At 37.2% G+C, this 25723-nt stretch overlaps 1 protein-coding gene across 2 annotated transcripts in view; it reads left to right on the forward strand.

The window, feature by feature from the left end:
- Positions 1 to 24371, forward strand: part of GUCA1C (guanylate cyclase activator 1C) — a 38639-nt gene extending 14268 nt beyond the window's left edge. Inside the window, exons 2-4 of one of the 2 annotated variants that reach the window (XM_063097699.1) lie at positions 8313 to 8462; positions 15756 to 15843; positions 24235 to 24371. In XM_063097699.1, the coding sequence (XP_062953769.1) occupies positions 8313 to 8462; positions 15756 to 15843; positions 24235 to 24371 (375 nt within the window). Of the gene's footprint in view, positions 1 to 8312; positions 8463 to 15755; positions 15884 to 24234 lie in introns of both variants that reach the window. The other variant, XM_063097613.1, reaches the window with a different exon arrangement.
- The last annotated feature ends 1352 nt before the right edge of the window (positions 24372 to 25723 follow it).

A 25723-nucleotide genomic window follows, 5' to 3' on the forward strand; every position in this document is an offset into this window, starting at 1 on the left:
TTCTATGAATGTGTGGGTTTGGAACAGAAACCCATACATTCAGAGAAGTGGAGTGATATTCAAAGCTAGAAGAACAGTTGTCAGCACCAGGATACATCTAAACACTGAGATAAAAGAAAGCAGCCAAAGCGAATTCTCGGGTGTTTATTTTATTTTACTTATCAATATACAATGTGGTTGATTTTTGTGTCCCTTTACCAAATCCTCCCTCTCCCTCTTCCTGCCCATCAACATCATATCTGTTCACTTGTCTCAACAACTTCAAGGAATTGTGATTGTTGTGTCTTCTTCCCATCCTCAGGTGTTTATTTTAAATTAGCAGTCTCAGACAAATCCTCGGAATCAGAGTGAGGGAATGGTGAGTGGGTGAATTCCTAGAACATGGGTGTTGAAGCTGTTACAGGAAGAGGGAAGATGCAGGCTATGATATTTGAATAGTGACTGCTACATGGTATGTGGTAGCTGTTTACCTATAAATCTGTTCATAAGCTACATCTTAGTTTTAATGTATCAGAATTCCTTGCTGTTTTGTTTTGTTTTTTTAAATGAGTTCTTTGGTGAATCTCTTTATAATGTGAATCATAGCACAAGAGGACAGGAGAGGCCACACCTTGGGAAGAATCAGGATTTCTGGGCTCCTGTCCCAGCATTGACCCTTACTTGTGTGTGTAATCTCGATCAGGGACATTAAACTCTCTGTGTCTCAAATTCTTCATTTTCAAAACTGGGACAAGACCTATTCTTCCTGCATTATCATTGAACTTATGTAAAATAATGTAGGTGAAAGAACTTTGAAGAAATGTGCAATAGAGTCAAAAAAGGGATGGTATGTGTATCTAAGTCTGACCTTAGCCTCCACAGGTTTGATAACAGTGCAGGTTAACAGTACTTCTTATCAAGTTTGAATATTTCCAAATGAAAGGGTGTTCATACAGGAGCAGGGGTTGCTTTCCTGCATTTCTCATCTTTAATTTATCCTAGTGCTTTGGACATTCATTTGTGCTGTTTTGGGCAATATTTGCCTCTTGCAATGGTTGCCAGTCACGGAATTTCATTCTGTGACTGAGGACACATGCATGGGAGCCCCAGCTCTACTTGAAATTCAGGAGTGACCTTTGGTTATCTGCTTCCTTAGATTTTCCTTGTGTAGGAGCCTTTAAAAATTGGAGCAGGACACTTGGCTTTTAACTCGAGTCCTAATTGCTGCCATTCATTAACCCCCAGCTACCCTGCAACCTATCACTCTGTCAGTTTATCTGGCCTACAAGGTGACCACAATTACTGCTGCTATCCATAAGACACATTTACTGGAAACAGATGACCATCTACTAGATTATAAACCATTAAATTGTAATCTCTTTAGGGTAAAGTCCAAGGCTACTTATTTCAGAGCCACTAGCAAGGAAGCCCTCAAGAAACATTTGTTGGTGATAATAAAGTGCCTCATATTTGTTTAGCATTTTATACATTATAATGTACAAAGAATTTTCCTAACAATTATCAATATTTTGGCTGAGCTTCTCACAGAATTTCACCTGTTAAAGACATTAACTTTACATGCTTACATACATTTAAATGTAAGCTGTCATACTTCACATACTTTAACAAGATCTGTTGACACTGCAGTTCTTAAATCTGGCTACATATTAGAAGCACCTGGGGGCATTAGTAAAAATACCAGTGACGGGGTTTCCACTTCAGACCAACTGAATCAAAATCATGTTTTATTCTTATGCTGCCAGGTGATTCTAATGGGCAGCCTGACGTGCACTCCACTGCTAACCCAGAAAGATCCCAGTTAAAGTGGGGAAAAAAAAAACTGGGCTCCAAGCCCTTTTCTGTCACTAAAGAGCTGTGTACCATGAATACGTATAGGGAGGGGATTTTGGGTCCAAAATTACCAATTTAGAAGATATTTTTCTCACTCTTATTTTAGGTACCGTCCTAGTAAAAAATACAGCCTTGAAGCAAGTAATATAGCTATATCCATTTCTCCATCGATTCTGCCATTTTTTACATCTTCAACTCACCTCTTTTATTCATTAGGAACAAAGATCCAGGCTTTTACATGGGAAATAAAACAGTCTTAGGAGGATGGCTGACTGAATTAGGGTGAGGCTGGGTTTTATTTTGTTTGTTGCAATAAAAGTTTAGGGAGACAGATGCTTATAAGAGTAAGCCTGTGTTGGCTACCTGAGGAAGTTCCTTGCAAAATGCTACTGTTGCGATGGTCCTGGCTCTTTGGTTGTTAGCTCTTTTGGGAGTGATCAAACTTAAACAATTGTCTTGCCTTTCCAAAACTTACATGAGACTAACTTCTGATTCACCATGACCAGACACCTGCTGAGCTGGCTGCATTCTGGGGGCAGTAGTTAGAGCTTGCTGATATCCAGGAAACCTATATAATAATCAAGAGCTTGTTTGACAATTATCACAATTATTATGAAAAGTCTTTGTCTCAGAACCCTTGACTTTTGTATTGTCATGGTCAAGTCTAGGACAACCATGTCTGATCTGCATAAAGAACACTTTACAGAACCAATTTACTAAGCCAGCAGTATATTTCTGATCTTACAGAGGCAAACCTCTCCTCAGGACATTCAGCAATTCCATGCCTGATAGAGACTATGTTTGCTGTTAATATTAGTATCTGTATGTGAAAATGGGCTAGTTTATAAATTCTGAATATAACATTTCCCGTACAGATTTTTAAAATTCACAGAAGAGATTAGTGTGTATTTAACACAATAGGGGTGGCCTTTATATTACATATGCCTGCTTTTTTTGAAGTTTCTAAAATGTAAATTAAATATCACGGTCAAATATTAATCAGTCATATAATGTGCTTATCCAGCTGTCTGGGTTTCCTTCCTTCTGACCATCTGAGTAACCATTTTCAGGAAGACATCTCTACTGACCTACCACAGCTGTTAAATGTCATGAAAAGTGTCATATGTAAACAAGGAAAACATCTAAATGTCTTCAGATTAGAGGGTTGTGAAAATTCATGCTGTGAAAAGTAACGGAAAAGCTAATGCTGTGGGAGAAAATTGTTTTGAATTGGGTCTATGGTTTGGTGAATTTTTGTTGGAATTGGATTATTTGTTTTCCAGAATTAGTGTGTACATGGAAAAAAAATGGGGTTTATCACTAGTTGCTCTTTCTATTTCCACAGTCTTAATGTTACTAGAACTCAGGATGCTATGGCTCTTGGTTAATACTGTGTAGGGTTTTGTAGTGTTAAATGAGCTTATATGTGCAAAGCACAATGCCTGGCTTTATAAGTATAGCAAGTATTCCATTAACACCAATAATTATCATTATTGTCATGATTACTATTATTATAATTGTTATTATTACCAGTCTAGTCTGAAAATGAAGGACTACTTCTAGAGGCAACATTCTAGGATTTGAATCAATAAAATGAAGTCAAGTTCTCCTAATGACATTACTATTACTCAGTTTATAAAAATTCATGGCTCCATCACTGGAAAAACCCCAAAGCGGGTGTCTCTAACATACACTAAAATAACATTTTAGGATCTGTTTTCAGGGTCACTCGGGCAAACAGAGAGGGAGCCATGGTGTGACCACATTGGGCATATGAAATGATATCTGCAGTGAGGCTTCACCCAGTGATTGCACAGAGTGGGGAGAGCGGAGGGATTAGTCAGGCTTGTAATGCAGATGTGAGGCCCTGGAGAGGGGACAGGGAATGCTTCACCAAAGCAAGAACAGTCTTCAAAAGAAGGCAAAAGAAGGCTGTGGACTTCTGGCCAAGAGCATGGGTGAAGACTAAGAACAGGATCAGCTGAGACAGAACAAGGATGAACACATCAGGACTTGAAAGGGAAGCTGAGAAAAAGGGGGGCTGAAGATTCAAAAATATGTAGAAGAGGGCTGGCCACTTAGCTCAAGGTCCAGGTTTGATCCCTGTAGTGGACAGCTGCCAAAAATATAAACCAAATAAAAATAAATGTGTAGAAGAAATGCTCATGAATAAACACCAGGGAGCAGGAGAGGGGAAGGGGAGAACGAACACCTCTCCTCCTGCTGAGCCAGGCGGCACTAGGGGTAGGGTGATCGAGGGCCCGGAAGTGGTGGCCCTAGAGCCCTCTGGGCTCAAAGTCTCCCTGAGGCTAAGCAGCTTATTGCACCCAGGCCAGATGTTCCTTGAGCAGCAGCAGGTATGAAGGGAGAATAGGCTCCAAGGTGCAGCACCTTCATCTCCAAGCATTTTCTAGTTCCCTCACTTTGTGCAATTCTATCTACTACTGAATAGCTCACACACAGGAATTGAGAATAACACACTGCATGGGGTGGGCCCCCTCTATTCAAGTCTATGGCACCTCTTCTAGAAGAGAAGTCAATTGTCATGAGTTCTGAGGGTAATGGTGTGGTACAAGGAACAAAGGCCTTAGAGCAAGTCTGACTAAGTTTAAATCCTGGAGCATCCTCATTTTGTTACTTTAATTTGCTTATTTAACCTCTCTGAAAGCCAGTTTTATCCTTTGTGAGATAATAATAGTACTACTGGCAAGGTTACTGTTAGAATTAGGGATAATTCAGGGAAGATGACTAGCACAGTGCTTGGCACGTAGGCTTTTTTTTGTTTTGTTTTCCTTCTTTTTCTTAAAAACTAATGGTAGTTCTTATACTTAGCAACGAATAATAACACAATTATTTTCATATGCACATAAGCTTTTTAATTTAACCTTCTACCTGCACTTCAAATTCATCATATCCTAAAAATAGCTGTGATTTAGGGCTGGTCATGAACATTGCCTAGAGAACAAACATTCCACCTATGAATTTTCTGTTGGACAGAATTGCTATATGATCTTGATTTCCTTATTTTTGATTATATCAGACTTCTAAAATCTCCTTTCTTTAGTGGTAGAAAGAAAAAAACACCACCCCTATATTTTCTCATCTTTTTATACTCTTTTATAGATGTAAAAAGTGTGCTCATAATTTCCATATGTTTTAGAGACCATGAGAAAGCTTATGTTTTTTCTCCCCCTCCCCCACTCTACAAAATGATTCATAATATATTAATGGAGCCAAACTCCCTTAGGGGCCTGGGAGGCTGTCGTGCTTGACCCCTCTTTAACTCTTCCTTGGAATCCACTCCAGAATATGATGTATAAATCTATAAATGTGTTGTGACTAAAATTATTATTGTTTGTATGTTTTCAAACTCCTTTTTCCTGAGGCTCACTTGAGTAAGTTCTGGTTTTGCATGCTCTTAATTCCTTCCCCTCCCTCAACTTCGAAGGAGGATTCTGTCATTGTCAAATGAATTCTTTAGGATTTTGTGGTGCAAAATTACAAGAAAAATTGGTGAGGTAAAAGGATGTAACATCCTCGTGGTAGGGACAGAGGTGGAGGAACTAGGGAAGGGAGATTGTTGAAGGTTGAAGAACGGGGTGTATGTGGAGGTAGGAGAGGAAGACAGTGTGGTGAAGAATCCCATGAAATGTCTTACAACTCATGTTTGTTCCAGAAACACAAGTAAGGACCTTCTGCTATTTTTAAGTTAATTGATTTTCGATTGCTGGGCTGTATTCTTATGAATGTCGCTATTCTGAGACTGAACCATGTGGGTCATAATTTTTTAAATTAGTCTTACATAAATTCATATTGGAACAAGTCACGTGTACCATTTGGAGAGATGGCTAGCTGATAAAATTGCCTCCCAAGAAAGGTGTGGATAAGAAAAACAGCTGAGGTTACGGGTTCCCAAATCTTAGGATACGTAAGACCTGGGGAACATTGTAAAATGCACTCTTGGACAACATACCAAGAAAGTTTGATGCTGTTTTTTTAGATGGGGATCTAGGAATGTGCTTGTTTCATTACCTCCCACATGATTCTGATGCAGGGAGTTTATGGGCCAATAAGATCCAGACATCTCCAGACAGTCTGTGTGCCACAGGGGCCCCTGGAGCTCAACTGTGGAAATAGGAGCTCAGGAGCATTCCCTTGGATCACTCCAAAGAAAAAGACTTCGGACATTCTCTGTTGCATTCTTCCAAGTCACATTTGCAGGGACATCTCCTTACCTTCTCAGTGATAATTATCCCCCCCCTGCAGTCCTTGAAATCTATAGATTAACTGAAGATAATAATTGATTTTTTCTTCTGATTTACAAGATAGGCATTTACCTAAAACCCTCTACAACACTAATGCAAGCTATTAAATCGCATTTACCATAGTCATCTCACCAATGCAAATTTCTACAAAATCTTAACAAAAAGATAACAGGAAAGAGGAGTTGGCTGTCGATTGTAAAGCTTAATTTACCTGACTGCACAACAGAATGCAGAAATGAAAACAGGAAATGTTTTGCTTGCAGAAGCTTTTGAAAGAGGCTGCACTTGTTGAAGTAGAAAGGTTTCCTCACCTATAATCAGCTTTGGGTATAGATTAACCAGGTTGTCCATTTGAAAACAATACAGTGAAAATATTTATGCTCATCTTCTGATAGAGCTTGCTCAAAGCTATTAAAGCCTGTATTGGAAGGTGTTAGGGCAACCCAAACACTGTGTCTAATAATAAAACACCAAGTGTTCTAAAGGCAACATTGTTCAGTCTAGCCAGTTGCCATTCATCATGCAGGTGACAACAAAAAATGTGATCACTGAGGTGGAACTTGTAAAGTGAAACAACCCATCATTGAATAAAAGGTTTTTACAGAAACTCTGGAGTATCACCTTAATAACAAGCCATATTTGCAGGGAGGGTATTTCTGTGACCCTTTGGTAAACTCATACAGTAACTGCTCAGCAGACAGTTGTATTAATTGGTCAGCCCTAAAGACCCAGAATGAAGGCCTGGGAGCAAATGTACCCCTTGTTGGAAACAATCCACCCAGCTTTTATATTCCATACCTCTGGTTCTGTTTCTGAAAGATAATAGTCACGTCTTGTTGAATCTGGAGATATGATGTGTTGATGTCATCTTAAATAAATTTCAGCTCTATAATAACATATTTCCCTGTCTCAGCCATAGCTCTGCTAGGGATTAATAAGAGGCTTAATAAGGTGAATGGGTAGCAAGCAGTAGGAAAGGTAGATGGAGAAAAGGTAAAACCAGTTACATTTTGTGCATTTGAGCAAATTTCCTTTAGGAGACATATTCAATTAGACTTTTATCTGTTATAAGAAATCTTATCTCTTATAAGAAACATTGAAGTTATTGATGGAGCAAAGATGCTTACCTTATAAAGCATAAAAATCTAACACCTAAGTGTACTAAAATAATTTTAAAATATTTTCTTTTTTTTTATTATAGAAGTAAAACATCCACAATGTAGAAAATGAGTATAATAAAATTTGAAGACAATGCTATAGTAATTAGCACATTGGCTTCCAACATCTGAGACATTGTGGTTATCTTATTTAAAAAAAAAAAAAAGCCATTAACTAGCCAAGCAGGCTTTGCTTTACACTCCAGAACTACTGGTGATTTCTCAGTTGCTTTCATTATAGACTTGGTGGAACTAGACACAAAAGCTTGAGACTCAAAATAAACACATATTACTCTACAGATGGATAATTCTAAAGCCCTTTATTTTCAAGGGGGAGGGATACTTTATGTCACATACGCCTTGACATCCCAAGTATAATGGTGGATACATGTCATTATACGTTATCCAAACCCATAAAATGTATGACACCCAAAGTGAACTTTAATCTAAACTATGAATTATAGGTGACAATGATGTGTTAATATAGGTTTATGGGCTGACCCCGTGGCTCACTCAGGAGAGGGCGGCGCTGGGAGCGCAGCGGCTTTGGGAGTGCAGCAGCATTGGGAGCGCCGAGGCCGCGGGTTCGGATCCTATGTAGGGATGGCCGGTGTGCTCACTGGCTGAGCGCGGTGCGGATGACACCAAGCCAAGGGTTACGATCCCCTTACCGGTCACAAAATATATATATATATATAGGTTCATGACTTGTAAACAAATGTACCACTGTGGTGGGAGATGTTGATAATGGGGGAAACTGTGCATGTATGGGGATAGGGGTCATATGGGAAATCTCCACTTACCACCCAATTATTCTGTGAACCTAAAGCTGCTTTAAAAAGTAATACCTATTAAAAATGCACTTAGTTATTAAAGTTACTTATTTCTATACACATTACCTATGCATTTTTTTAAATGAAGCACCAGGAAAATATTCTATGCTAAAGTCTTGTGGGTTGTATTAAATTACACTAAGGGTCCTGCTCATAAATGATGACTTCTCAAATAGAAAATAATTATTCTTAAATATTTATTTCCCTTTCTCCCTTGCTTTCCATAGGATGGATTTATTGACATTTTGGAGTTTATTGCTGCTGTAAATCTAGTTGTACGAGGAAAAATGGAGCAAAAATTAAAATGGTATTTTAAGCTATATGATGCTGATGGAAATGGTTCTGTTGACAAAAAGGAACTACTGAACATCTTCATGGTAAGTGAAGTAGTAAAGTATCCCTTGCAGGTCATTAGATAGTCCAATTTTCTTTCCTATGGAGTAGGTGAAACCCCTCTGTGTGGTTGGCTCTTCCTGGGATACACATTTTGAATTGCTGAACAATTTTAAGTTTCATTTATCCTATTCATTTGTGAATTTGCAACTGCAAATCACCACTTTCTTCTTGGTGCAGTCCACCCTGAAGTTAACAAATTTAGCAGAGAATTGAGATGAAAAATGAAATAAATATGATGTTCTAAAACAACTGATCTTTTCTCTGCCTAAGTGCAGAAAGTCTTCTGGGCAGCAGCTAAAATACAAAATTATATATATATAGCAAGAGACATGGACTAAGAGTGAAGGTGAGTCAGGAGTAATCTTTCTGGAAGCCAGACTAAAGTATTTCCAATAGATGCTTCTGGAATCTCATATTCTTTCCCTCTCTAAAGTTCAGTGAGTGCCTTTATAAACCATCCCCCCATGGAGTAGGGGACAGTTATTATCATGATATATGATAAAGTGGATCCCAGAGTAAGAAATTATTAAATGGGACTCTGTACCTGAATGAAAGTAAGAGGTGTAATAAACATGATGCATGCAGAACTCTGAATTTGTAACATAGAAACAAGGAGAGTTAGAATTGGATTTCTTCGAAATGATCTGGGCCAAATTATTTCTTTTATAGATGAAAGAGCTGAGTTACAAACAAAATACATAGTAGAAATATACATAGTGAGAATACCTAGTGAGGAAAATGAGAAAGTATAACTACAATTATAATTAAACATCTCAAGCAAATGTAGAGTTAAGCAACATTTAAAATAATTCAAGGGTATGATAATACCAATATTGGTACCATTTTAATCTCACATAGATCATCCACACACAAACAAAAAAGGTACTGAGATGCATTTTGCAATTGAACTTTGTAAGCATTAAAATTCAGAAATTCTGCACATATATCACATGTTACAACACAAATCGGGAATCAAAAATATTCTGTAAAGTGTGCCTCACCCTATGTAAACTTTAAAATATCTTCTTAAATACATATACCCCAGTTTATTCTAAAACCAATTAGAAAGTAAATAATGCATACAAAACTTAGGGGATGATGCCAAAGCATTACTCAGAACAGAGGTTTTTATCCTGGGATCTAAGAATCTGTGGCTGTCAGTAATCCTTGAAGCTCTTGAAATTGAAGGTGAAATTTTGCCTATATGTTATGCATTTTGGTGGGAAAGAGAAGGTCATCATATTCTCAGAAGATTAGGAAGAACCAAAGGATAAAAGTGATTTTATCTAAATTTTATGGGAAAATATGCATAGATGTTCATTAGTTAATATGCATGACTTGGGGCCGGCTGGTTAGCACAGCTGGTTAGAGCATGGTGTTGATGACACCAGCGTCAAGGATTTGGATCCCTGTACTGGCCAGATGCCAAAAAAATAAAAAAAATCTATGACTTAAGTTTGTGAATCAAGGAAGGATAAATATTTCTGTAAGGTGAGTTTTCCTTAAAGTGTTTTTCCCTAAAAGTTTTTCCTTAAAAACACTCCTGCACTGTTGGTGGGACTGTAAATTTGTACAACCACTATGGAAAACAGTATGGAAGTTTCTCAAACAACTACAGATAGATCTTCCATACTATCCAGCAATCCCACTTCTGGGTATATGCCCAGAGGAATGGAAATCATCAAGTCGAAGGGATACCTGCACTCCCATGTTCATCGCAGCTCTGTTTACAATAGCCAAGACATGGAACCAATTGGTGGATGACTGGATAAGGAAACTGTAGTATATATACACCATGGAATACTACTCTGCCATAAAAAAGAATGAAATACTCCCATTTGCAACAACATGGATGAGCCTGGAGAGACTTATGTTGAGTGAAATAAGCAAAGCACAGAGGGATAAACACTGCATGAGCTCACTCATAAGTGGGAGCTTAGTGAGAAAGAAGGAAGGAAAGAAAGACCACAGTAGTGCATCGGACTTGCAGAGGGAGAGAACATTCCTTGGGCTACAAAGTGGAAAGTGGGGAAGGGGGAGGGGGATGGAAGTTGGGGATAATCGGGTGGGGGACACTAGGTACAAATGCAATTTCTGGTAATGGGCGTGCTGCCAGTATGAATCTGGCCTTCACATCTTGGGCACGAGGGGTGACAATCAGCTTCATATCTCATGAATATTCATAACCAATTAAAAAGAAAGAAGACTAAGGAAAAAAAGTTTTTCCTTAAAGTGTTTAGAAAGGAATAATAAGAAAATACTGAAACAGATAATATAAGCACAAGGCAGAAATTAATTTAATAATTGGATATCGTTGGTCTCCAATTCAATTAATAAATACTAAAAACAATAATAACTAATTCTGGCAAGAGAGCTGTAAGAAGGGAACCCTTACATACTGTAGAGAGAGTATATATGGATATAAAATTCCTAGAAATTTGATAACCCACATGAAGAGGCTAAAAGTTGATCTTTACTTTAGAGTAAGCATTACTTACTTTTGGCCAGCTAAAAAGGATGAAAGTTTAATGACAGAATCACTTAAAATAGTAAAAAAACAAAACTAAACTAAACTAAAAGAGGAAAATGTTTAAATAAACTAATGCAATTAAATATATACTTATTAAAAAATTAGTGGCCTATGAATATACTTTCTTTACAATGTCAAGTGAAAAAAACAGCAGGGTAAAGAATAATATCTACTATATAATCTAAGTTCTCTACATACAGTAAGGATGTTAAAATGGAATTCAGTTCAGTCGTCAAGAGATCCAAAAGGAATTTCTTATACTGGAATACTGGAGTATGGAGTTCCTTGACAGGGTTTACAAAAGAAGGAGTTACATCTACATCTCCCTTCGAGGGTATAAAATGCTCAAGGGAAGGGGTTTTGAGAAGGATTTTTTTGAGGAGAATGTCTTGGGTAGGATCCTCGAAATTAATAACACGGTGAGTTGAGGAAGTCATTGAGAGGTGGTATACCATGCAGTCTTGAGGACACAGTGTTTGAGAGTCTGAGTCATGCATGAGAAGTGTAAAGAAGCAGACTATGGCCCAAAGTACAGGGGTCCATTTTAGGAAATACTTGCATTCCTAGAAGTCGTTGAGACAAAGGATGCTAAGTTGTTTTCTGTGAATCAGGTATGGACCACCATGAGAGGAAGCTGACGGAGAGTTGCCTTAGATCTTGTCCAGCAGGGCCACCTGGAGGGATGAGGGAACCTCAGGAGAAGAAGGCTGGAGACAGCCCTAGAGCAGTGGTCCTCAACCAGGAGAACCCCTACTCTGTGGGCATTTAGCAATGACTGGAGACATTTTGGTTAATTGAGGAGTGGGGAATAGGTGGTTATTGTCATCTATTGGTTAGAGGCCAGGGATGCTCTAAACATTCAACAATGCACAGGACAACCCTGAACAAGAAAGAATTGTCTAGTTCAAAATGCCAATTGTGCAGATGTTGAGAAACACTCTCACTTATATTACCTGGAAATGGGTGATAGACAAATTGATATTTTACAATTGTTAATTATGATTTCTATACCTGCTGTAGTATCACTAGATGTGGGGATACTGGTCATCTAGCCACATTTTCTAGGCTTTGGAAGCCTCTACCAAAACACTGAGAAACCCTGAAAACATTTACCTAATGTGAAGCTACATGTATGTAACAGTTATTCTAAGCATTGCTCTATATTTGAGATCTGTGAGACCTGGACTTGCTAAGGCCAGGAGTGGTTCTCTTTATGATGGTTAATTCTGGATTCAAAATTAGCAATGCTTGGGAAGCGTCAAGACAGATAGTAAAAACTGAAATCACTTCAAGCATCTTCTCAGACCACAATGGATTAAAACTAGAAATCAATAACAAGTGAAAATTTGGAAACCATGCAGATACATGAAAATTAAACAACATTTAATGTTTAATGATCCATGGGTCGAAGAAGAAATCAAACAGGAAGTGAAAAAGTTCTTGAAACTAATAATAATGATACAGCATACCAAAACTTATGGGAGACTGCAAAAGTAGTACTAAGAGGAAAATTTATTGCAATACATGCTTACATCAAAAGAATAGAAAGACCTCAAATAATTTATCCATTTCCTCCAGGTTTTCAAATTCATTGTCATATAGTTGTTCATTATAGTCTCTAATGATTCTTTATATTTCTGTGGTACCAGTTGTGATGTCTCCTTTGTCACTTCTGGTTTTTGTTTTTAGGGTCTTCTCTCTTCTTTTATTAGTTAGCCTAACTAATGGTTTGTCTATTTTATTTATCTTCTCACCCCAAAAATGACTTTTTCTTTCATTTCTTTCATTGTTTTTTTGTATAGTATTTTTGGTCTCAATTTCATTTAGTTCTGTTCTGTTTTTAATTCTTTTCATTTCCTAACTTTGAGATTGGATTGTTCTTCTTTATACAAAAATCAGTAGCATTTTTATACTCCATCAATGAATATCAGAAAAAGAAATCAAGAAAGTAATCCCATATAGGGCCGACCCCGTGGCACACTCGGGAGGGTGCGGTGCTGGGAGCGCAGCGACACTCCTGCTGTGGGTTCGGATCCTATATAGGAATGGCCAGTGCGCTCACTGGCTGAGCACGGTGCGGGGCGATCCCCTAACCAGTCACGAAAAAGATTAAAAAAAAAAAAAAGAAAGTAATCCCATTTAGAATTATCACCAAAAAAATAAAATACCTAAGAATAAACATAACCAGGGAGGTGAAAGATCTCTACAATGAGAACTACAAATCACTGCTGAAAGAGAGTAAAGAGGATACCAAAAGATGGATATTCCTTGTTCATGGATTGGAAGAATCAACATTGTGAAAATGTCCGTACTACCCAAAGTGGTCTACAGATTCAATGAGCTCTCCATCAAAATACCAATGACTTTCTTCACAGAAATAGAAAAAATAATCCAAACATTATATAGAACAACAAAAGACCCCAAATAGCCAAAGTGATCCTGAGCAAAATAAATAAATAAAGCCAGAGGCATTATACTTCCTAACTTAAAATTATATTACAAAGCTATAGTAACCAAAATAGCATGGTACTGACATAAAACATACATTCAGACCAATGGAACAGAATACACAGCCTAGAAATCAACCCACATATTTACTGCCAAATGCTCTTTGACAAGGGCACCAAGAACATACAATGGGGAAAGGAGACCCTCTTCAGTAAATGGTGCTGGGAAAACTGGACATCCATACATAGAAGAATGAAGCTAGACCTGCACCTCTCACCATATACCAAAATCAATTCGAAATGGATTAAAGACTTAAATATAAGACCGGAAACTTTAAAACACTTTGAAGAAAACATAGATGAAGTATCCCGGGATGTAGGTCTGGGTTAAGACTTTATGAATAAGACTCCAAAAGCACAAACAAAAGAAAAAGTAAACAAATGAGATTAAATCAAACTAAAAAGCTTCTGCACAGCAAAGGAAACAACAGAGTGAAAAGACAACTTACAGAATGGGAGAAAATACTTGCAAACTATAAATCTGACAAGGAATTAATATCCAGAATATACAAGGAACTCAAACAACTTTACAGTAAAAAATCAAATAATCCAAATTAGCAAAAGAGCTGAATAGACATCTCTCAGAAGAAGACATGCAAATGGCCAAAAGGTAAATGAAAAGATGCTCAATACCATTAATCGTCAGGAAATGCAAAACAAAACCACACTGAGATATCACCTCACCAAGTTAGACTGGTTATTATCAAAAAGATAGAATAACAAATGTTGGCAAGGATGCAGAGAAAGAGAAACACTTCTGCACTGTTGGTGGGACTGCAAATTAGTACAGCCATTATGGAGAACAGTATGGCGGTTTCTCAAACAACTATGGATAGAACTACCATAAAATCCAGCAATCCCACTACTGGGTATATATCCAAAGGAATGGAAATCAACGTGTCAGAGGGAAACCTGCCATCTCATGTTTGTTGCATTTCTATTTGCAATAGCAAGGCTATGGAACCAACAACCTAAATGTCCATTAGTGGATGACTGGATAAGGAAAATGTGGTACATATACATAAAAAAGAATGAAATTCTACCATTCATAGCAACGTAGATGACATGGAGAAAATTACATTGAGTGAAACAACCCAGTCACAGAAAAAGAAACACTGCATGTCCTCACTCATAAGTGCAAGCTGAATTAATAAATAAATAAATAAACAATAAGTAGAGAGAGAGAGAGAGAGAACAATCACAATAATATGTTGAACTTTTAGAAGGAGAGAACAAAACTGTGGTTACTAGAAGCAGAAAGCAGAAGGGGGTGGGGAGTAATGAGAAATTAATGAAAGATTGGTTAATGAACACAAAGAATGATTACGTATTGTAATGATGAATAGCTAACTATCCTGATTTGACCATCACATGTTGTACACAGCTATTGATAGTGAACTTTGTACCCCATGAATATGTACAATAAATTATGCTTCAAAGCAATAAAATAAGACTATGCTCTCTAACTGAAATACATTGCCAGCAATTTTTCACTTCATGTTGAATCAAGATATTTATATCCAAATTCCCAGATGACTAATCCCCTTTTATTTTATTATGAATATCTTTGTCAAATGTGGCTCATTTAATTTAATCACATTGGGGATAGAGGTTTGGATAAATCTTCCATCTAAGAAGGCTGGAAATGTCATTTGCCCTGGGTCTCCTGATTGCTTTTATCATGAAAAGTGACTGGCAGAATGTGAGAGAAATTCGGCATTCTTCTAAGACATATATATCTGTCTTCCCAGCCAATCTTTCTACAAAAGGGCACAAAGAACCAGAGGTGACAGTGGCAGAAGCCAGAGAGGAAGCCTTAGATTCTTACAGAGTTCCAGTTATCCTGTTACAGTCATCCATGAGATTCAAATGAAAGAGTCTGAAATTGAGAACAATGTCTGCTTTCTGGATCCAGAATTCTTATGACCATGACCAATACAATACTTTCTCTAATGGGTTCTTTGTATCTTTGTTATGTAATATGTTGAATAGGTCTCTTCTTTAATGTATAAAATAAAACTTCAGACTTTACTCAGTTAATTTAGTTTCCAAGCCTCATTACCCAAGACTGAAATGCCCATCTTTTCTCTTTATTTATTTTTAATAACTGAAACAGGTTGGGTAGCATAAACTGACATTAATGCATCCCAAGGTTATGTCCCATTGGGACAGAAATGTTACAAAATGTATTTGCTTACAGAAAAGTTGAACTCTCTGATTTAACGTCTCTTTTGCAGTCTGTGCAAGCCATCAAAGGCCAGCAAACGCTGAGTCCTGAGGAATTCGCCAACTTGGTGTTTCATAAGATCGATATAAACAAGGATGGTAAGGGAGTCACTCTCCTCTTGATCACTTTTCTTACAACGTAGAAGATGGTGGTGGTGGGAAGTGTCATTGAAACAAAAGCAGGAACCTTTCAAGAGAAACCGACTTACGTCTTAAGCTTCATAATTTGAGTAGTCCAATATCTGTAGTTGGCACAGTTCAATTGGTTAAATGTTTATTGACCATATTTATATTCAATGAGTGGTGCTTGATACTTTAAAATACATAAAAAAGAGTAGGGAGAGATACAAGGAAAGATATTGGAGAATATGAGATGAAGGACCTTCTGCTCTTTGGGACATGCTGTATTAGTTGTTTCCTTTTTATCGGGGGTAGTTCATCAACTTACAAATTAACTCAAGTTTTCTCTATTGTAGAAATCCTTCCTTCAATTATGCTCTTTTCTACTATCAGATTTTTCTTCCCTTTGACTACACATTTCAGGAGAGTCATCTATACTTGCCTCCATTTCTGATTTTTCTACTTTTCTACATTTTTACCCCTTCTGCTCATTTCTCCATCTGCTCTTTCTACCTTGAAATCTGGATTCTTCTTTAGCCCAGAGGAGGTGCATTTCTTTTTCAGAGCCAGGAGTGAAGAGAGAAGACACAGACAGTATAAGAGAAGTGGGGATGCTTACCCCACATGGCTCTGATAGCAGCACACTGGTGGGTGAGCATATTAACTTGAGATATAGGCAGCATATGTAGAAATGGTCCTTGAAGAACAGAAAAGTCAGTATTGTAGAAAATACGTGAGTAAGAAATCCAAAGAGAAAAAAAGATGAATAAAGAGGCATTGGGATTCTAGTCATGAATGTCATCAATCCAAAGTTACTCCTTCCACAGAATCATTGCCCACCATGGGTCATTTCTTTCAGTGGACATGAGAGGTTGGTAGAAACTCAAGTTTCCACGTTGAGTGTGATGGTTTGTACTAGTCAAATTTGGCAGTTCAGTGTGGTAGGATTGGATGGTGAGGAGCCTGGGAGGAAGTTCAAATAATGCCCTCATGTTGAAAGAGCCAAACGACTGGACAAGAGTATAATTCTCTGAAAAGCAATAGCATCAGTCTTCCTCCTTCCTTAAGGACCCAGTCCTAGAGCTGCCTTTCCTCAGCCTCAAGTCAGCATGCTCACTTACTGTATACTGAGATCAAAGATTAAAATAAGGCAGTTCATGTGAAAGCTTTCAAGAATCAGAGTCAGGCTACCCAGAGCTAATAAGGTGAAGGGAAGCTAGAAAAGGGAAGGAGAGTGGAAGGCCTGATAAGGCCAGTGAAAACCTTATTGGACTATGCCACCAAAAATGGTGGCCATCGGATATGAGAAATGCTATAGGTTTTGTTCTGTTTAAATTTTATTTTTACTCGTAGAGGTGCTGCAGGATGGCAGGGATTGGAGCAGAGAAACTAAACCATTTCAGTCTGGGGCTGAGAACATTGACATAAAAGGATGAATATTCTGGAAGTAAATGGGACATCACAAATGTTTCAATCTTAGTCTATACTGGGAATTTCGAAAGGGCAGGTCAACCGTGTTTGATGATACCCATGGACTCTGCTTCATGTGCTGGGAGTATAGAAACAGGAAAGTGAATTCCCTTGGAGAAATATAAGGATTTTGATACCCTTAGGAAAAAAACTAAGTTTCTATTAGTTTGTGGAAACAGATAATGTCCCAGAAAACCAGAAAATGATGAAGGACTTTTTGTTTACTGTCTAAGGAGGTTCTACTTGGACAATGTATGAGGAACAGATAAAGTGGGGAATGTGGTTAGAAGAAGCTTTAACAAAGGAAGAGCTGGGTTGAAAGAGATGTGATCCGGAAGAGAGAAGTTGTGCTCAGGCATTAGCTGAGGTTACCTGAGGTAGGGAAATGTGCTCCTCGACCTGGAAGAATATGTCAACAACAGAAAAACAGGGGTGCACTGTGATTTCTAGAATAGTTTATAGAACCAAACACTAATTGTTTCCTCTGATAAAAACTTGTGTTTTAAGTAAAAAAAAAAAAAAAAAAATACACACATACAAATACTTTGAAATAAAAATAAACCAGTTTCTTGGCAAATACATATACAGAGCTAAAACTTACAGAATTTTCTTTTATGTGAAAATGATTGGAGACTGTTACATTATCTCATCAAGAGGCAGTGAGGTCACTCCATGTATCAAGAATAAGATGCTAAAAGTTGTACTGTTGGACAGAGACAGCCCAGTGCAACAGAGGACAAGAAAGAGAAAGTAATGGAGACAGAAGATTGATAGTGGCAGAAGCACAAAAGGATTTCACCAGTATTTGACAGAGGAGAATAATGCAAAGTACTTCATTCATACATAAAGGCCGAGTTAGCACCTCAGAAGAGAATGTCTATTCACATTTGTAAAAGCCTAAGTATGTATACTTCAAATATAACTTTTTTGTTGCTTAGTGTAATTCTTATTAAAACATCAGTGTTGGTAGGAATAAAGATGTTCAATTAAGTATAATAGAATGCTATTGATTATATGACTATACCAGCATATACAAAGGGTCTGTAAAAAGTTTATGGAAAAAGCATACCATGAAAAAAACCATGCATGGGTTGTGAAAGTTTTTTGCAAATTATACTAATTTGTTATAACATGTCTGAACAGGATCTAGTTTGAGGCACTATGAAGGATAAGACATCAGTTTGAGACGAGCCCATATCATAGCAACATGAATTCTGTTAAAACTGAAGCAGGAATAAACATCAAGTTTATGGTGACGTTTGAGTGGAAGAATGGTGAAATCATTGATGCTTTACAAAAAGTTTATGGGATAGTGCCTCAAAGAAATTAGCAGTTTACAAATGAATAACTCGTTTGTAGAAGAGACGAGCAGATGTTGAAGATGAAAGCCACAGAGGCAGACCATCCACGTCAATTTGCAAGGAAAAAATTAATGTTGTTCATGTCCTGATTGAAGGGGACCAATGATTGCCAGCAGAAAAAATAGCCCACACTGTAGACATCTCAGTTGGTTCAGCTTATACAATTCTGACTAAAAAATTACAGTGGAGCAAACTTCACTTAATGGGCGCCAAAACTGTTGTGCTCAGATCAGCTGCAGACAAAAGCAGAGCTTTCAATGGAAATTTTAAACAAGTGAGGTCAAGATCCTGAAGCATTTCTGTGAAGAATTGTAACAGGAGATAAAATATGGGCCTTTCCTGTATGATCCTGAAGACAAAGCACAATCAAAGCCATGGCTACCAAGAGCCGGAAGGGGTCCAGCAAAAGTAAAATCGAACCAGTCAAGAGCAAAAGTCATGGCAACAGTTTGGGGGGATGCTCAAGACATTTTGCCTCTTGACTTCCTGGAGAGCTGAAGAATGATAACTTCTTCTTATTATTGGAAAGTTAGCAAAAGTTTTAACAGAAAAACACCCAGGAAAGCTTCCCTGGAGAGTCCTTCTCCACCACAACCATGCTCTTGCTCATTTCTTTCATCAAACGAGGGTGATTTTGCAATAATTTTGATTCAATCATTAGGCATCCACCTTCCTGTCCTGATTTGGCTACTTCTGACTTCTTTTTGTTTTCTAATCTTAAAAACCTTTAAAAAGGCACCCATTTTTCTTCAGTGAATAATGTAAAAGAGGCTGCTTTGACATGGTTAAATTCTTAGCATCCTTAGCTCTGTAGGGATGGACTGAATGGCTGGTCTCATTGTTTACAAGAGTGTCTTGAACTTTATGGAGCTTATGCTGAGAAATACAGTTCATATTTTTTATTTTTGTATTTTAATCCCATTTTCCCACAAACTTTTTAAAGTTTCATACATGTTTGATTTCTCAAAATAAAAAGCAAACACATTGTTTTTATCTGATCAACTAATGAATATTGAAACTAAAGATAAAGATGATCACAGTACACAAAGATACAATCTAAAAAAAATCAGAAGCACATATGAAAATCCCAATTTGATTGTAAATTGTTTACAAAAGCATGACCAACATTACATCCATTGTGACAGAAAAATCCACACAGTTATGAAGTATTCTATACATAATTTTCATGATAGTTAGCAAGTCAAAGTTAGAAGATTAAGCAAAAGAGGGATATAGGATTAATGCTAGAAAAATTTAAAGATGAAGAGCTATAAGCTTCATGAAGGCAAGAACTATTTCTGTTTTACTTTGATACTCCCTGTGCTGGCACACAGTAGGTGCTCTGTAAATCATTGTGAAATGACTAAGTGTCAGATAAGAAGGTGTCATATGGAAAATAGAGAAAGGAATAAAGAAGAAACAAGTACAATATGCAATACTATCTGTAGGAAGAAAGGAGTCTAGGAGAATATCTTGTAAATTAACATATGCATATATGCATTGCAAACTTCACAAAATATAAACCCAGATTGGTCAGCAGGAGTTAATTACCTATGGAAAGTGGGACAGGGGGCCAGAGAGTGGCTAAAGGGGGACTCTTTTTTTCATTATACCTTTCTGTATTGTTTGATTTTTTCTTAACCATGAGCATATATCATTGTTATAATTTACCAAGTTAATTTTATTTTTATGTTATAAGCAAAAGCAGAAGGAAGGAGAGTTTGAAGAGAATCACAAACACAGAAAATTGAAGCTAAACATTCAATATTATTGAGGAATGAAAACAGAGAGGACAAGACAAGTCAGGATAAATGATTTAGCATTGAATTCTGCAGCTTTTACCATTGAAAGAATAGCAATCTGCATTCTACCATGCTCTGGTTAGGAGTCATTCTTGACATGATTTAGGAAGATTTATAGATGTTGTTCACAGCATCAAGTGCAGAAAGTGTCTGGGCAAGTTGACGATAGAGCCAAAAAGCACAGGGATAAGGGTGACTTACATGGCTCATGACAGTAAACCATGAAAGCAAAAAGAGGCCAAAGAGGAAATGAAAGAGGGTGATTATTGAGCAGATATTTTGAGCAAAAGAAAACAGAAATGTAATGTAAAGGAAGATATTTTATTGAGTGACTAACAAGAAAGACCAGTGCATTAGACTGGAACATTGTGGAAAGCCATGAGGGTCACGCCAAATCAACCTGGGAAACTGAGAACTACCAGGAGATAAGAGGGCATCAAGTTTCCCCATAGAAGAGGAGAAACTGCTGCCTGTTAAAATACTGCTATAAAATGCAGCTAAATGCCTCTAGTGCCACCTTGCTAATGAACACAAAACTTGTGTCATTTAAAACCTTCACCAGAAGATTTTAAAAACCTGGTCATTCTCATCTGTATGTACCCCATCCCATCTTTGCTAATTTCCTAGCCCCAGCACAATTTTTTGTGAAGTTATAATTTGAAGGAATTAGAACTGAAAAAAGAAATTCCTTTACACAGAGCTGATTTATTTTAAAGCCATGCTGAATTCTTTAGAGTAAAAATGCTAATGTGGCCATGCAAAGTAAATTTTGGTCTTTTTGTAGGGGGAGAAGGGGATGTTTTGTTTTGTTTTGTTATAAAATATTATTCAAGACGTTAATGGGAAGAAATGCATAATCCAGGAATATCAACAGTATAACCAGATTGCAAAAACAAGGCAAGAAAATATTCATAAGTGGCTCTCCTATTACCAATGAAACTGATGAAATTGGTAGTGACTGATGGACGAGCACCTATGATGCTAACCTTCAGGGTTCCCAGGAGTAGAGAACACATCCACCAACACCGCAAACATCCCTAAACAGCATAAATATTAATTACATGTTTGTGTATATTTTGACATATAAAATAAAATTGCGCAGTTTCTGATGATGCCCTACAAAAATTGAAATGTGTCTTTAAATATAAAAAAATAATAATAAAAACTCAGTAATCACTTTAAGTCCTTCCGAGTCCTGTGATCTCCAGCTCAGTCATATGGCTTTGGCTGTTTGCTGGTAGATTCTTTTGTGGGAAGCTTCTGGACCTTTGCAGGTGATCCTTTCTGAGGAGACCCAGAAATCATCCTTTTAATTTGTTTGGGCATACGTCCACAGTCAGATTAAAGACGATTAGGAAGTAATGTTAAAGAACATCAGATAAAGGAAGGCAATTGGTCAGCATATACTTTCTGAGCACAACCTTCACAACACTGTGGCCCATGTAGTGGTGGTATCCGTGTGGTAGTGGAAACGGTAATTCTAGTTAGGGCTTAATAAACGTTTGATGAATAAATGAATGAATGTTGAGTGCTAGAGGTAAAAAGAATGAGCAAAATTTTAAAAGAAGTAGTTTAGATATAATAAATATTATGTTACTGTAGGTAGAGATTAACAATTTGGAAAAGTGATTTTTTTATGGTAATTGGTTAAAGTTTTATGTGCAGAGTTCACAGGTGTTTTGAAAAAACTGAAAAAGCAGCAGTGAAGAATGCCATCTTTCTTCTCTTTTCCACATCAGTAACCTGCACTGCTTTTCAACTGAGATGGCACCTCCTCGTATATCCCCGTACCTTCGGACATAGCTTCTTCCATCACCAGAAGCGATGATAGAGAAGTTGTGTAACTGAGCAGTCAAAATTGTCTCTCTTTTGATCATGCTGAGCCCCTAGAAATTTGAAAAGTCTTTGGGGCTGAGCATTTACCAGCTGTGATTTTTCTTGGCAAAGGGTAGCTGTACTTTGATTATTTAAGGTCCCCCTGTCCCATCACCACTGCACCCATGTGACCCTCCCCACCCACACACTTACCACTCCTTTTTATTTTCAGTCTTCTATACTTCACTTTGGTTTATTCCATGGTAGTACTTTCCCTGTGACACATAAAGAATTTTATTCATAACTGCTGTTAGCTGGGGTTTTGCATATACCTTTCTTTGGCATAAGTAAAACATAAGGAACATAGATTAGATTTCCCTCTAAAAAATGTATTTTAGTATTCTGCATTGAAACCAAAAGGAAGGTGTCTTAGGAGAATGTGATGATTCATACTTATTTACATTTGAATCACTATTGTGGTGTTTTATTTACTTGTCTTTATCCACTATAAGGTATGGATACAGTATAATAGCACCTGATTTCAGTTCCTGCTGACCTTCTGCCTTGGATGCACTGTCTCTGGTCACTGAATGCACTTGACTTATCTTTGGCTGACCTTCCACCTAGCCATATGCCCTATCCGATACAATCTCTTTAAGACCAGTAACAGCATCTACACCCCTCAACCTGAATACACCCATAATTCCAATCCAAATAATTTGTTTCAACAGAGAATTCCATACCCCCAAAAATGTTTAAAAGTCATCTGTGGGATGAGGGCAGTAGAATAACATGCCAGCCAGTACACGCGGGCATATGGCGATAGACTTACAGCACTGGGCTGTAAATCAGCACAGACCCAAGGCTTAAGTCAAGGTGATAAAATTAGGAATCAAAAGCCAGAAAAGGAAAGGAAAATTAGTGACCAATAATAAATGGAATGTGGAATGAATAAATCTTCCCTGGAGCTTTGGACAGTCTCTGGAATTATTTCCTCAGGAAGAAAACTATTGAAAACAGCTTTGTGACACAAAATTACAGCTAGACAGGAAAAATAAGTTCTAGTGGTGTACAGAAGTGCTAAGTATCTATAATTAACAATAATTTATTGTATGTTCTCAAATGGCTAAAAGAGAGAAACTCAAATATTCTCATCACAAAGAAAAAATAAGGTTTTGCATTGATAAATTTGCTAACTACACTGATATGGTCATTACTGATTGTATACATGTATTGAAATATAACTCTATACCTTAAAAATATGTACAATCAATACATTTCAATTAAAAAATAAATTTCTTAAAAGAAAAAAAGGAAAGAAAGAAAACAGACTTGTGAGCAGTTATTCCCTCCTGAACTCAAAAAACTGCAACCTGTCATGCTCCTATGACTTGGTCATATCTTCAAGACTAAAGGTCAAATAACCAATCCTGTATTGAAATGTAAATGTATGTGTGCCTTTATTTCATCAGGTGCATTATCTGATGTTCTCAACCAAAAATACAAATAGATCATATATATATATATATATATTTTTTTTTTTTTGTCTTTTTCATGACCGGTAAGGGGATCACAACTCTTGGCATGATGTCATCCGCACCATGCTCAGCCAGTGAGTGCACCGGCCATCCCTATATAGGATCCGAACCCGCAGCGGGAGCGCTGCTGCACTCCCAGCGCCACACTCTCCCGAGTGAGCCAAGGGGTCGGCCCCAAATAGATCATATTCATCATCTTTATTTTCACTGGCAATCCCACCACTGAATGCTTTCTTATATAAATATTTTCAAAGGTCTTAGAGTCTGATTGAGGTGAGAGAACATCAAAAGAATATCAATAAAAATACCAATGAATGTATTATATGTGCCATTTGAGTGATATGGAAAAAGCCTCTTGTTAATTGTTCATTTATTATTTTTCAGGAGAATTGACTTTAGAAGAATTTATCAATGGCATGGAAAAAGATCAGGACCTCCTAGAGATTGTTTCAAAGAGCTTCGACCTTTCAGACATGCTGAAAGTAATCTGTAATGGGAAGGAGCCAAACACTGGAGACTGACTCCTATGAACCACCTATCAAGGCTGTTCTAGGAAAGGTGGAAATGAAGTAGGTGTGAGAATGCCTTTCCCAGTTTTCAGTGAGCACAAAACCTTCAGCAGACAAAAAATGAAATCTTCCCCATGTACATGCAGTTGATTTCAGGTTTTTATTATAATTGACATAGAGTAATGAATACAGCATTTATTTTAATCCAATAGAGATTTACATAAAGGTCCTAAACAGATACATTGCTGCTTTTCTGTTTGTACATTAGTGCTCTCTCTGAAGATTAAAACATGGTGATTAAACTGTAGGAGTGCCTCCATACCTATCAGTTCAAATTATAGCTTGCATGTATGTTTCCTTGTGCACTTATATTAGTCTGCATCTTGAAATAGAAATGGATTATCTGGGAAGTGTTTCCACAATTTACCGTTCCTGTATTAAACATGCATTTGGAAAATATGTTTGCTGCTTCTTGGCTCTTGTTGCATCTGGTCTATTTGAGAAACTTTCTTTTTACCCTTATTTCTCCTCCCTTATCCTAAATGCTGTCTTGAATTAGTAATAATGCTCTGCTCCGAAGGAAAAGTCTTGAGCTACTTAGTAAAAGGAGAAAACTTCAGGCTGGGTAGTGAGAATGTTTCCATCTGATTTGTTATAAATCTGGGTCCAGTTGTGCATGAAAATGTGATGTATCATCTGTAATTATTATGCCAGTTGGAGGTTTGATCAAAACAGCAGACAGCTAGGCTATGCAACAACAAGCACTTGACATTTTAAACGGTCTTGACATTATAGCTCTGACATTTCATTTTTTATATCCTTTCCAAAAAATGAAAAGATGAATGGGATTTTTTGATGGGTTAGAACTTTTTAAGTTTTGGGTTCTATATCACAAGCCCATTAGTATGTCTGTCAACGAGTGGCTTTCTCATGGAAACTCAGTGGAGGTTTCCAAGACCAGATGTGAACCACTTTATGTCAAAAGCTTCATAATAATGCATTCATATTCAAATTTGGGTTAAAAACACACAACTGGAAAACTACAAAGACAGAGTTTGACTGTCCCTGTCTCCCTCACAATTATCAATGTAGATAAAGGTATAGATGGGGGTATGAAGGTACTTCAAGAAGTCTGTGGAAAAATAGAATTAAAAGATAATACAAATCTTTCCATGAACTTTTATGGAACTTTTTTCTGAGGGTACTTCAACCTCATATAAATGAGAGAAAAATGGCAGGAAAAATGAAGTATGGACGGAGGTAGAGTAGAAGTTATAGATGAATGTAAAGATAAAGAAGTAAAAATATTCTGGAATTTTTTTCAAAAGATTTTGAGGATATTTACAAAGCTGTATACAGCGTAA

Source organism: Cynocephalus volans, chromosome 1 (assembly GCF_027409185.1).
Source record: "Cynocephalus volans isolate mCynVol1 chromosome 1, mCynVol1.pri, whole genome shotgun sequence".
Classification (NCBI taxonomy): Eukaryota; Metazoa; Chordata; class Mammalia; order Dermoptera; family Cynocephalidae; genus Cynocephalus; species Cynocephalus volans.